The 14250-nt window shown below is 40.2% G+C and overlaps 1 protein-coding gene across 1 annotated transcript in view; it reads left to right on the top strand.

Annotated features, from left to right (window-relative positions):
* The window catches only part of SYNJ2BP (synaptojanin 2 binding protein), a 49375-nt gene extending 38804 nt beyond the window's left edge, over positions 1-10571 (top strand). Inside the window, exon 4 of the mRNA XM_020882479.2 lies at positions 2371-10571. Within this exon, the coding sequence (XP_020738138.2) occupies positions 2371-2511 (141 nt within the window). The 3' untranslated portion in view covers positions 2512-10571. The remainder of the gene's footprint in view (positions 1-2370) is intronic.
* Positions 10572-14250: the final 3679 nt, after the last annotated feature.

The following is a 14250-nucleotide window of genomic DNA, read 5'->3' as shown; positions in this document are numbered from 1 at the left end:
TTGACAACCAAATTAAAATAAATCGGGAAAAATATAACCAGGCCAGTTTTATTTCTTAGTAGGGGAGGAAACATGTCTTCCCTTGAACATTTTTATTTATGAAACTCCCAAGTTTCAGAGGTGGTGGGTTTTTTGATATCTACTATCATCATATGAATGCTTTTCTTACCAATGGTCTTATTCAATGCTCTTCAACTTGGGGATCCTCTTCACTAAAGGCCTAGTGCTCAAAAGGGAGCTCCAGGAGAAAAGAAATGAGATTCAGAATTTGATCAAGACAGCTACCTATCCCTATATCCTCTCTTTAGTTCCTAGTGTTTTATCGTTTGGATGATAAGAAGAAAAGCCTGAGTGGACATAATCCTCCTGTAGCATGAAGGACTTTGGAATGCACTTAACAACACAGGTTCATTGTGTTTTTAAAGTTGCTCCTTCTTAAATTGATGCTGTGTTTGCTTCACCCAACTCCTGAGTGAGGCTTCAGAGACTAAAGAATTCAACAGGAGATAGTGAAAGAAGTGGAAAGGGCACAAGGCATGAAAGATACCTGAGAAAACAGTCAGGGTGGCAAGCAGAATCTGGGTGTGATGGATTAGAAAACCAGGTCAATAGGAGACATATTAGTATTCAGCTGCTTCTGCCTTGGCCCTTCTTTGTTTTTAAGCAGGGGAGAAAGTATTGATATGCAACAGATAAAGGCAAGCAAATATAGGCATACACTGTAATATGATTAGAGTTAATTTCGAAGGCATGTGAGTTCATTTTTTAAGGAAACATCTATAAATAACTCCAAACAAAACAGATTGTTCTGGTCAAAGAATTGACCTATAAAAGCCATATCTTTCTGTTGAGCATGTTCTCTCAGGACATCTCATCAGGAAATGAATGAAAGCTATAGGGGAGATATAAGATAGAAAAGGTAGTTTTTTCAGTCTTATCTTTCAGATTGAGGGGTCACAGTTTCATGGACTAGTAAGATTAAATCTAACTAAAACAAGATGGCTTCACAGTTACTAAGTTATCTGTTACCAATTAATGTTAATTTAATTCAAAAAGATACATGCCCCCAACATTCATGCTGTTTACAATAGCCAAGGCATAGAAGCACCCTAAGTGTCCAGTAACAGATGGCTAGAAGATATGGGGTGTGTTTGTATGTGGCAATGGAATATTACTCAGCCATAAAGAATAAAATATTGCCATTTGTAGCAACATGAATAGACCTAGAGATTATCATATTAAGTGAAATAAATCAGAAAAACAAATACTGTATCATATCACTTATATGTGAAGTCTAAAAAAATGCAAATGAACTTATTTATGAAACAGAAATAGACTCAGAAACAGAAAAAAATTTAGGGTTACCAAAAGGAATAGTGGAGGCAGGGGAAGAGAAAAATTAGGAGTTTCAGATTAACATATATACACTGTTATATATAAAATAAATAATAAGAACCTTCTGTATAACACAGGGAGCTCTATTCAGTATCTTGTAGTAACCTATGATGGAAAAGAATCTGAAAAAGAATATATTTATGTATATACTGAATTGCTTTGCTGAAACTAACACAGCATTGTAAATTAACTGTACTTCAATTTTTAAAAAATTTTTTTTAAAAAAGTTGATGTTAAGAAAGGCTACCTTTTACAAAATTGACTGAAATGAAGAAAGATTACAAGCCTCAAAAGGGAATGTTTCAGCAATGGAAATTATAACCGTTAGGATCTGAAATTTTTTAACTTATTTACCTTTGAATCTTTTACCTTCATTCCGTATAAGTTTCACCTTTATCTTTGACTAGTATTACCGAATGGGGGATGAAGGAGAGGACCCCATCTTCAGAAGGAGTAGGTACCTTTCAGGAATTGAAAAGTATTTCTAAATAATGGCATTGCACCTGTCCCATTGCTCAGATCTGCTATTATTACACGCTGACTACTGATAATCTTTCTCAGTGAACATTTCTAGAAAGATGGACACCCCTGCCCTTGCCCAATAATTTCCAGGCTTCCCATAGGATCAGTAGGCTTCATTTCATATCTTCATTTTCCTGGTATGGTATGCATATAGTTTGGTGGAGACGGTGCAGAAATAGAAAGAGGTTGTCTGACTTACCCTTGGGTCCCTTCAGGTCAGTAGCACAGCAAGGTTATATGCCTTTCCATCAGACTTACTTTGTTTCCGAAGAATCAGTGACATTGATGTATCAACTCAGGATAGACCGAGGACACCTTCTGTTTGGTAGTGCTTAGGGCTTACAGCTTTGAGTGATACAGAGTCTGCTGACCCAGGTAATGTGTCAGCTTGGACACTGCGGTTGTGGTAAAAACACATTGTCACTAGAGTTAACATTTTTCTTTCCCTTCCAGTTACAGGTGCAGAATGGGCCCATAGGACCTCAAGGTGAAGGGGAGCCAAGTGGTATTCCCATAGCTGTGGTGCTGGTGCCAGTATTTGCCCTCACCGTGGTAGCAGCCTGGGCCTTCATGAGATACTGGCAACGACATTGAAAAACTTGCTTTCTTCCTGTGCTCCCAAAGAAGAAGATACATTTCTCTTTTTCTCTCACCCTCTCCTGCCAATCTTCCATAACTTTCCCTCTACATAGCCAGCTCATGATTTCAAGAGACTGCTACTCAACCAGAATCTTGCTATGTGAAATCTCTGAATCCTCATATTCTCATGGGAGAGTAAAGGCAGTGTTTGAAGGAAAAACCGAAAGAAGGACTTGCCTAGAACAAACGAAGAGTTATTTACTAGAACCGCCAATAGAAGTTCAGCTACAACCCAAAAAATGGGAAAGGTCCAGTCTTTCCATCACCTTGCAGTATTCCTTTTTTTCTTACCTGGCATGTGTCAAAGGCCAGCTGTAATAAGAGGAAAAAAGGATTTTTCACTTTAATCATCTTCCTTAGGAAGTTTTTGTGGCCTTTTATTTAATTTCTAACTATTACTACGTACTTGGGCACCTACTTTGTATCAAACAAAGATGAATGAGAAGAACATTTCTACTTTTAAAAAAAAGCAAATATATATATATATATCTATATACACACACACACATATATATACATACATATTCATGTATGATAGTATAATAGTGATGCCTTATGGAGAATTAAAGAAGTGGAAAGCAACTCCGGTTTCTGGGTTTCTGCTGTAAGGATTAAGTGATAGTCTTCAATTGAATTCAGTATGAAGCAGGAGTAATAGAGTGAGACTTAAAAGAGGATATCCAATCTGAGTCATTAAAAAAAACGAAAACTAAATCAACTAATTAAAAATCTTAGAACAGTGTTTCTTCTTCATAATACCTATGGTGACAGCTGAGGTAAAATGCCATAATCCAGCTTTGTGCAAGTAAGTCTTGAAAAACCTGGGAAATGTAAACATAAATCTTACTAGTCTCTGGACTACTCTAGTGACTGCTTTGGTACCTTATAGTCCTGTTAAAGGATCAACTGGAATGACTGTAGTCAGAGCTCTGAGGCCAAACCAACCCAGTGAAGAAAACTCAGGCCGTCTACCAGTCTTTCCTGTTTCTGTTAACAGGCAAACTCTGAGAGAGGGACTGCTCCCCAGCGGGATGGGCATGAAATCAGCTCTTCTTCAATTCAGTTAAGTTGAAACAGTTTGGGTTGCTGATTTTTCTTTTTTTGAAAGGTTCTAAGAACTGGTTATGGCTTTTAATGAATGAACTATTTTGCAAGGAAGGGGAAGAAAGTTTTGTTTGTTTTAGGGGCTCTGGAAGTTTGGTGTCTGTTTTGTGGGGAAAACTTACAGATAAATGTATATTAAGGAATAGCAAGGGCCCTAATGAGGTGGGAACCCTCCTGTTCTTGTAGTATTGAAGGTTGATTTTAAAGCACTCATGAGAGCTGAACCAAGGCTAATTTTCTGGCTTAAAGAAAATCATTTCCATCCCCTATGTATACTTGGCAGGCTATAGACTTTACATAATCTTGGCAGCAAGAGTATGAAAACTTTCCCTCAGGGCTCAAGAAGTCAGTTGTGTCCAATTTTTAGTGTGGATAATCTGATAAAAATTTTACAGATGTCTATTGGACATCAGGTTTGTTAAGACTTTTACAAAGAAGCAAAAAATACATAGCCTCTATCCTGAAGGGTTTTTTTTTTTTTTTTTTTGAGGCGGGGTTCCATTTGGGAAGAGAACACCTTTGTACATAAAATAGTATACACTTACCTCCATAGGCAGGGCATTGCAAGTTAGGGTCAAATTTATATTGCAAACAACAAAAGGGATGGTTACTGAGAGTTGAGGCACATGGGAAAGTTCTGTGCAGGAAGAGGTCAAGTTAAGGACCCTTGAGTTCACAGTCTAGTTAAGAGAATTTGTAAATAGATGAGAAGTTGAAAGTATGTCTTAAGGTTAAGTAATAGTTGAGAACAATAATAAAAGAAATGGCACTATTCAGAATATGATGCAGGAACAAAGACGTGCACTTTTTTTTTTTTTTAAGGAATTCAGAAAAAGAAAGCTGTTGATGGCATCAGGCCAGAGTGGAAGGAGAAGGCTTTTAAAACTAAAAATCTCAGATAAGACTTTGCCTCTGGGTCACCTATTGGTAGAAGAAGAAACTTTCTGTAAACGATCCTGAGGATTTCTGCCTCCAGACCTAAACAGTTTAATACCTCTGAGGCTCAACTTAGACAACTGCATTCCTAGATTCCATGGTGAAACCCTCACAGTATTCCAGTTCTCACCTCAACCATCCCTACTGTGGAGGCGCAACCTCCAGTGCCCTTCCTGTATCAGGAGGAATGTACAGCAGCTTCTGCAGTGGGCCTGCTTTCCTCCCAGGATTCCTCTCGAGGTTTGAACATTAACTCCTGAGGAGACCTTGAGACATACAACAGGAAGCAATAGGCAAGCAGGATGGAAAGCTACTTCATCTTTTGTGTGTTGGTATATGTAAATAAAAACACCCATTGCATCATTGGTAGAAGTTTTGCTTTGATAAGAGGGATTCTGATACACTAATAATTCAGGTTTTCTCTGGAATTGTATTTAAAAGTCAATAGGGACTTCTCTGGTGGTCCAGTGGTTAAGAATCCACCTTCCAATGCAGGGGACGCAGGTTTGATCCCTGGTCGGGGGACTAAGGTCTCTCATGCCTCAAGGCATCTAAGTCTGTACCACAACTACTGACCCCAAAGTGTGCTAGAGCCCATGAGTCACAGCTGAGACCAGATGTAGCCTAATTAATTAAAAAATAAAGATCAGTATATTAAAAGGTTTAGGCAAGTATGCTATTTCAATTATATTCTTATTTCTGATTTTCTAGAGAATTAAATTTCATCATAAGTATTGGAGTCCATTGTAGGTCATTAAAACATTCATGCTCTTTGTAGATCAAATCTAACATTTCTGTCACTTTATCAGTTGTATCTAATACTCCTTGCACCTAAATTACCATGTTCAAAATGTTCTCAGTTTTAAAGATTGAATGAAAGTATCTTTTAAGACATTTACTTAAAACACTTCTCTACATTTATCATCCTATGTTATATATACAGTTCTGATGAGACATTGTTTGCTTCAATTCTCTGTTCTCTTTTCCTGCCAAGTTTTAACCAATGCTATTAACTTATTCATACCATCTAGCCATGTGTAACAGAAAAAGGAAATGAATACCTGTTAATTGCATTCTGTGCCAGGTGATTGGTAACACTGTTGAGGCCTCACAACTCTGAGGTCTAGGTGTTGTTAAAAAGACAGTAAAGAAGAGAATAAGTTGCTTTCTAAGACTGCATAGGTGGTAATAATAGAATCAGGATTTAAACTCAGGACTTCAGGTGCCACCACCAAAGGTACTTCCCTACTGGCAGTGGTTCTCAAAGTGAGGTCTCTGGACAAAAGCATCAGCATCACCTGGGAATTTGCTAGAAAAGCAAATTCTTGGGCTCCACCCTAGGAGTCAGAAATTTAGTAGGGCACCCAGAAATAAGTTTTAATAATCCTTCCAGGTAACTGATGCACACTGAAGTTTGAGAATCACTGGTCTATGCCAATAGTCACCTTTTTCTCAGGTCAGAATCACCTGGAGAGCTGATAAAATTTCTAAATATCCAGGCTGCACCTAGATCAATGAAGTGGAATCTCTAAGGGTGGGAACAGGGCAGCAGTAAAATGGTTCATCAGGTGATTCCACTGTACAGTGTCAGGGGGAAAAAAAGCTATGTATTACATCTAGGCATTGCTCCAACCCAAAATAATAATTTCACTCAGACCTTTTTGGAGCCCAACCCTCCATTAGCTTATGCCTCAAGTATAGATATGAAATAAGAAGTGGAGCATTCTTTGGCTGTCGATTTGTTAGGGACTGACCAACTTCCAGCAAAATATATTAGCATGTCAGTGTGTGCATCTATTGAAACTGAATCATAGAACATTGAAACTGAAAGATTCTAGGGTGAATCTCTTAAAGACGAGAAAATCAGGGCTCGGAGGTGTAAACTAACAACCCAGATTGAAGAGTCTGTTGCAGAAGTGCCCTTTCTGTCTTAAATGTCTTGAATGTATCCACTATATGAACATAGACAACACTATCCTTTTTATCTCGCTTCCATCTTCTTTCTTTGGGCCTTGAATAAAGATCAGAGAACTGATTGACAGCTGAAGGGTATTTTTGCAAGCATCATGCCTGATTGGGAGATTGCACAGAATAATCTGAGAAAGATCTGCCCTCTTTTAAAAAAAAAAGCACAACGTGAGAGTTGGGAGTTAAGTTTTATTTGCAGCAAAATGAGGACTATAGTCCAGGAGACAGCATTTAAGATAACTCTGAGAAACTGCTCCAAAGCACGTGTTTGTGTGTGTGTGTGTGTGTGTGTGTGTGTGTGTGTGTGTTGTGCGCTCAAAAGCTTTCTGTTAGTCACAAGGAACAGCTGTTACCATGAAAGATTTAGTGTTTTTCTAGATATGAGGAGGTACAAGAATTGGGCTTATAAAATCAGCTCCTGGAAATATCTATCTGAAGACCTGTTCTGAGTTTTCCCAGAGCACAGTGCCTCATTGCTATCTCCACGTTGAACTCCTTTCAGGGGTGTTGAAAATCAGTAGTGGAATCTAAAAAGGATGCTGATCTTCTGCAGCAGCTCATGATTTAATACTTATAGAGGCAGATGGCAAGTGCCAATTTGGAGTTGACAGACCTAGTATCAAATTGAATCAGATGAGCTCTTCTGCGACTAATTTCAATAGTTCAAAACTAGAGAAGTATGGTTTGTTTTTAACATTGGACATTGTTTTTGTTGTGTAAATAAGCAATTTTTAAAAATGAAACAACATAAGGTTCTCAACTGTGTGGGAGAGTAGAGTTCATGTAATTTCATGTGAAGCTGATCAAGATTTTATTCCAATCTATTTTAGCCGAAATTTATCTCTGGACAGATGGTTTTTCCTACATTCAACAAATGAGTGCCTACCATGTGCATCAGATAAGGATCAGCTGTTGTGAGAGGGACCGTGTTGGAAGAAGGGATTGTGGGGTGGGCAGATGATGAAAAGTTGTCCATGGTAGTGACTCTCCCTCAAGATCACATGCCAGGCCCTCCATGGAGCCTTTTTCTCCATGATCTAGCCCACATAGGTCTGGTTCTCTTTCACTTAGAACCTGCATAGGAGGGCAGAGGATTCAATCATTACCATGGCTTTTCTGAAATATATGTAAGCAGCTGGAGGGCAGGAAGTCAGCCTTATGTGTCTGTGTGAGCTGTATGTCAGCTAACCCAGGGCAGGCATGTGGTAGGGGCTACAGAGGTACTTGCTGGGTACTGTTGGGTACGCAGGTACTCGGGGCTCTTTGAGACGTCAGTACAGACACTGATTCTTGGTGACTAGCAAAATTTTAAGAAGTGGGAGTGTATTTCTTGGAGGGCATGGAGTAGCTCATAGAAGGGGTGGAAAGAGTAAACTCGCAGACCTCCAGATGGCCCGTAGCACTAGAGAGCAAGGAGGAAGGGAGAGACAGACCCCACGGGGCACTGCCAGTCAGTGAATCCCCTCCAGCCCACCTCCCACGCTTTGTTTATTTGGCTGCGCCAGGTCTTGGTCACAGCCTGCAAACTCTCAGTTGTGGCATTTGGGATCTAGTTCCCTGACCAGGGATCGAATCCAGGCTCCCTGCATTGGGAGCGTGGAGTCATGGCCACCAAGTCACCAGGGAAGCTCCCCACCCTCTGTTCTTACAGCCCTCCACCCAAGACTCAAATTCCCAGTGCAACCAACTACTGGCTTTATTACTTGGACAGGTCACTTAACCTCTGTTTGGGACTCCTTGTTGGCAGAATGGGGCTAACAATTAAGCCCACCTCCTAGAGACACAGGAAGGACTAGATAATTCAGTACATGAAGGTTCTTAAGGGGCCCGTGTTAGTTGCTTAGTTGCGTCCGACTCTTTGCAGCCCCATAGACTGCAGCCCACCAGGCCTCTCCGTCCATGGGATTCTCCAGGCAAGAACACTGGAGTGGGTTGCCATTGCCTTCGCTGACAGGAACGATAGAAAGGGAAGTTGCTTAGTTGTGTCCGACTCTGCGATCCCATGGACTGCAGCCCACCAGGCTCCTCCATCCATGGAGTTTTCCAGGCAAGAATACTGGAGTGGGTTGCCATTTCCTTCTCCGCATAAGGGGCCTACCACCTAGCAAATACTGAATAGATGCTAGCTAATTTAAGGGACCGTTTTCAGTGGTCATTTTGACTTTTCACCTTGTGACCATTGTTTCCTTAAATGATACTATATCACATTAATGAATACTATAAGAGAATATAAAGATTCTCCTTACAAAGAAAGGAAGATTAAAAATAACTTTTAAAACAGCCAGACAATTCAGCAAGTATCATTAAAGCAGGCAAAGTCTCAAGGTGTTGTAATGTTATGTCATGATTCCCAAGACTTAATTGGAAATACAAGTTATAGAAAATTACCTAGGAACCTCTTAAGTCAAGTGGAATCATGCACAGAAATGCATAGCTGTTGAAAATACCATGACATTTTTATTATAGTGGTGCTTGTGTATTTTTTTGTCTTTAAATTGTACATAATACTGTAAATCATTTATTACTAAGCCAGAATATAGACCCCCTGGGCTTGCCAGGTGCCTCAATGGTTTTTGCCTGCCAATGCAGGAGACACAGGAGACTTGAATTTGATGCTTGGGTTGGGAAGATCCCCTGGAAGAGAAAGTGGCAACCCACTCCAATATTCTTGCCTGAAAAATCCCATGGACAGAGGAGCCTGGCAGGCCACAATCCACTGGGGGCCATAATCCATGAGGTCACAAAGAATCAGACACAACTAAGCATGCACTATGTGCTAGGTGCTGAAAGTACAAATATAAATTAAATAGGGTCACTCTAAGCCAAAATAACTTATCATCTGAAAGGGAGGAAGTATTTGTTGGTGATTTTTTAAAAAATATTTTAACTTATTTGTCTGTGCCAGGTCTTAGTTGGGGCATATGAGATCAAGTTTCCCAATCAGGGATTGAACCTGGGTCCTCTGCATTTGAAGAGAGGCCTATTAGCCACTAGACCACCAGAGAAGTCCCTGTTGGTGATCTTGATGTCAAAGTATTTTTCTGATTTCACCTAGAAGCAGTACATTCGAGTTGTGAAGCTCTTATGGGTGCATGCTAAGTCGCTTCAGTCATGTCCAACTCTTTGCGACCCTATGGACTGTAACCCACCAGGCCCCTCTGTCCATGAGATTCTTCAGGCAAGAATGCCGGAGTGGGTTGCCATGCCCTCCTCCAGATCATTCTGACTCAGGGATCGAACCCGCATCTCTTACGTCTCCTGCATTCTCAGGCAGGTTCTTTACCATTAGCGCCACCTGGGAAGCCCTGTAAAGCTCTTTGTGCGTGCATGCCGAGTCTCTTAAGTCATGTCCAATTCTTTGCGACCCCATGAATTATAGCCCACCAGGCTCCTCTATCCATGGGATTCTCCAGGCAAGAATACTCTCACCTATTATATAATAGGGTTACAGTTGGTTGCTCTCCTGTGGTAAGCCCATTTGCTGTTTCTTTTTTATCTGCACATCTTTTTGAGACCAACACTCACATCCAAAAAGGCAATTGTTATCAAAGCAAGACAAAAGGAAGGCAGTATTTTAAGGAATTCTGATCAGAACCAAGTTCTTAACAGCCATATTCTCTTGCCGGATGTAGATACTTGTAGAGAGATTCCAAAGCACTTAATCTGCTTACCTGATACACTTGATGGTAGTGTAATAACCTATGGTATAGGCAAACATTGCTCTATCTAAGGAATCAAATTACCGTGAACATTAGGTCCTGTTTCTAAATGTTTTCATTTTTTTTTGCAGGGTGATAAATGGGAGAGGGAGAGAGCTGACATGCATTTTTCAAATGCAAGTCAATCATTAGCGGAGTCATTTACAAAAGAACTTTGTATTTCCTGTAATCACTAAATTGATTGACCAGTCAGGAAAATATGATCCTTCTTTCTGGTTTGAGATTTGCAAATGGAATCATAAAATTGAATCCCATTTTCTTCTTAATAAATGGAATGTGGTTTTAAAAGTTTTACTTAGTTATTTGGCCGCCTTGGGTCTTAGCTGCGTCACTTGGGATCTTCCTTGCAGCATGCCAGGTCTTTTGTGCAGGCTTCTTTCTCTAGTTGCGGCACTCATGCTCAGTAGTTGCTGGGCATGGGTTCAGTAGTTGGGGCACTCAGGGTTCGTTGCTCCGGGCATGTGGGATCCTAGCTTCCCTTTTAATTCTCTATCTGCAGTGCTGATTTGAATATGAGTTTCTTATTACAGTTTTTTATGTTGAACATTGTTTTTATTGTGTAAAGTACAGGTACGTTGTACCCCCAAGACATGTTAACCTCTTAAATTTTTTAGTTTTTTTTATTTTTGAGCGCACTGGGTCTTCATTGCTGTGTGCGCATCTCTTCCCCAGTTGCGGTGTGGATGGGCTACTCTCTAGTTGCAGTGTCAGGGCTCCTCGTTGAGGTGGCTTCTCTTGTTATGGTGGCTTCTCTGGTTGTAGAGCACGGGCTCTAGGGCTTGGGTTTAGTTGCCTCACTGCTGTGTGGAATCTTCCTGCACCAGGGATTGAACTTGTGTCCTCTGCATTGACAGGCAGATTCTTAACCACTGGACCATTAGGGAGGTCCCCTGTTAGTCTTCATAAGATTGTTTTCTTTTGAACCTTAATTTTGTTTTCCTTCCTTTCTATTTTGATCCTAATGTCATATTGCATGCCTGGATCAAAACAGCCGTCAATTTCTCAGATCCAGCAGATGCCTTGTAGCAACTTGGAAGATATATGGACATAAAACCACTTTTTTTTCTAAGGAATACCATTACAAATTAAATATGTTAATGATGCCATCAAAATAGATAATAATCTTTCCTAAGCTTTGCTGTTTTATGCCAGATGCAGCACGTAAGATAATAGTGTATCTAACTGTGCCTAACTTAGTATTGGCATTCAACAGAAACTTGTTGCATTTGTCAATAAATCTTTATAATCTTTTTTTTCCACCTTATTTCGGGGATTGTTGAATAAATGTCTCTTTATTTAACCTCCAACTTCATGGGATAACACTGACAGAGCAATAAAATGAGAAAGACAAGAATTCTAAATGATCAGTTTGAGGCCTAGCTTTGACTTAGAAGATAAGGAGATAAGGACAAGGGCTCAATCATGTACTGCTAATAATAGTTGGCTAACAATTATTAAATTCTTATCAATTTATTTCAATCAGTCTTATTTCAGCTACTGTGCCAAGTCATTTACATGTGTTTATTTAAGTCTCACAGCAACTCTAAACTGCTGTTGTCCCCATTTTATAGATGAGATAAGCAAGACATTGAGGGCTTAATTTGCTAAATGACACAGCTATTAAGTCCCAGGGCTGGGATTTAAACCCAGGCAGTTTAGCTTCAGAACCTACATACATAACCATAATATGCTCTCTCTACTCTCCATGGTTCCAGGTACTACACTGGGCCATCCTTTTCAGTAACTTAAATGCCAGCGAATTCTCATAACTATGCAAGGCAATATCAATAATTTATTTTTATAGATAAGGTAACCGAAGGCCTAAAGAAATTAATAACTTGCTCATGATACATAGCTAATCAGTCCCAGACCTGGGAATTTCCTTCAAGCCATTGAGGAGTCTACTCTTCAGTCACTCCAGCAAATTAAAGTTTATTATATTTTAATTCAATTTGGTTCAACCATGCTAGCACACCCTTCCATTATAGGTAATAGAGAATTGACTGCATTACATTAAACGTTCTGCAACAACAACAGTAGTAGTACCATTCATTTCATACAAAGTTTGAAAGCAGTGACCATTTGCTCTCTGACTTGTATCCCTTCCATCTCCCAAAACCTCATAAGATACATAGAAGACAGAAAAAGGTTTGTGCCACAGGATGTGAAAGGCCTTGTCAGAACTGAATATTGACCTTTTGCCTAAGTTACCTTGCATACTCTGATATGAAAAGTTATATGACTCAAGCAAAGTCCAGACTGGGAGTCAAAGTGCTAATCTCTAACAGTAATGTGTACAGAATGGTCATTTTCTCCCTTGATGGTCAAAGAAAGCATGTAAGTCAACAATTACATAACAAACCACGGCAAAACTTAATGTCTTAAATTTTTTTTAATTTAAAAAGATTCTGTGAATTGACTGTTTCTTCTGGTACCACCTAGAGTCACATGGAACTGCATTCATCTGATGACAGAGGAGGGGTAAGTAGCCCAGGGTGGCCTCTCGTTCCTTACAGGCGCTTAATGCTAACTGTAGACCAGAGTGCCTTGTTTTTGTCCTCACGGCCTCTCATCTTCCAACAGACCAGACTGGACTTCTACTGCATGCCGAGGGGGTGTTCTCAGTCCCAATGTGGAAAGCACTAGGCAAGCCTTTGTACTTGTCACAGTTGCTGATGTCTTATTGGCCAGACCAGGCCAGGGCCAAGCTTGGAGTCATTGCAGGATGGAACCTGAACTCCACCTCTTTTTTTAAAAACATGCCACATGTACTTTCCCACCCCAACCCCAATTTTTGGTTGTTCCATGAGGCATGTGGGATCTTAGTTCCCCAACTAGTGATGAAACTGGAACCCCCTGCAGTGGAAGTGTGATGTCTTAACCACTGGACCACCAGAGAAGTCCCCCTAAACTCCACCTCTTGATGAGAACAGTGCAAAGAATGTGTAGTCATTTTTAATCCACATAGAAAGAAGCCAAGCTTCAAACAGCAAAGACCAGGGGTCAGGAAACGTTTTCTCAAAGGATGAGATAGTAAATCTTTTAGGCTTGCAGGCCTTGGGTCTTTGCAGTCTGGGGTATGAAAGCAACCATAGACAATATATAAGCAAAAGAATGCGACTGTGTTCCAGTAAAACTATTTGCAAAAGCATGAGGTCCTATATGGTTGGTTTTTTTATATTTGCAAAAACTAAACTATAGTTTGCGGACCACTCTCAAAGACCACTGCAGGTTGAAACAGACTTTTAAGAGTGAAAATGAGAGAAGAAAGTTCCCAAATGTTGATCCCTTGGAGTTCCAAACTGACACATTTTCTAGGAATGGCTTTTTAAAAAATTTCACATCCTGCAAGAAAGAGAAGCCAGGGAAAGTCCAGTGAAAATTTCCCCTACTGTAATTCTGGAAATGAGTTGAAGAGTGACCACTGTCAGACTTAATGAAGCAGCCATCACAGCCAGGTGCTGTGCTGAATCGCTCAGTCGTGTCTGACTCTTTGTAACCCCATGGACTGCAGCCCACCAGCCTCCTCTGTCCGTGAGGATTTCCCAGGAAAGAACACTGGAGTGGGTTGCCATGCCCTCCTACAGGGGATCTTCCCAAGCCATGGGTCGAACCCAGGTCTCCCACATTGCAGGCACGTTCTTTACCATCTGAGCCACCAGGGAAGCCCTGATAGCCAGGACACCATCCAAATTCAAGGATTCACATAAAACTTAGAGCAATATTAAGAACTCACTAGATACTTTATGGAAGTTATTTCATGCTTAAGAAATCTTGTTAGGTTAAAATTATTACCCCATGTTAAAGATAGAAAGATCGAACTTTGGAGATGTGAAGTTAAATGTCTCTAGTTAATGTTATTAATGTTAAAACCTAAACAGCCAATACTTGAAACCAGAACCAGAACATTTTCTACCACATACTCTACCACATTGCCCCTGCCTTTTGAGTTTGAAAGGAAAATAAT

The sequence above is a fragment of the Odocoileus virginianus genome, chromosome 6, assembly GCF_023699985.2.
Source record: "Odocoileus virginianus isolate 20LAN1187 ecotype Illinois chromosome 6, Ovbor_1.2, whole genome shotgun sequence".
NCBI lineage: Eukaryota > Metazoa > Chordata > Mammalia > Artiodactyla > Cervidae > Odocoileus > Odocoileus virginianus.
The sequence above is the reverse complement of the archived record's forward strand: the minus strand, read 5'-3'. Positions and strand labels throughout refer to the sequence as shown.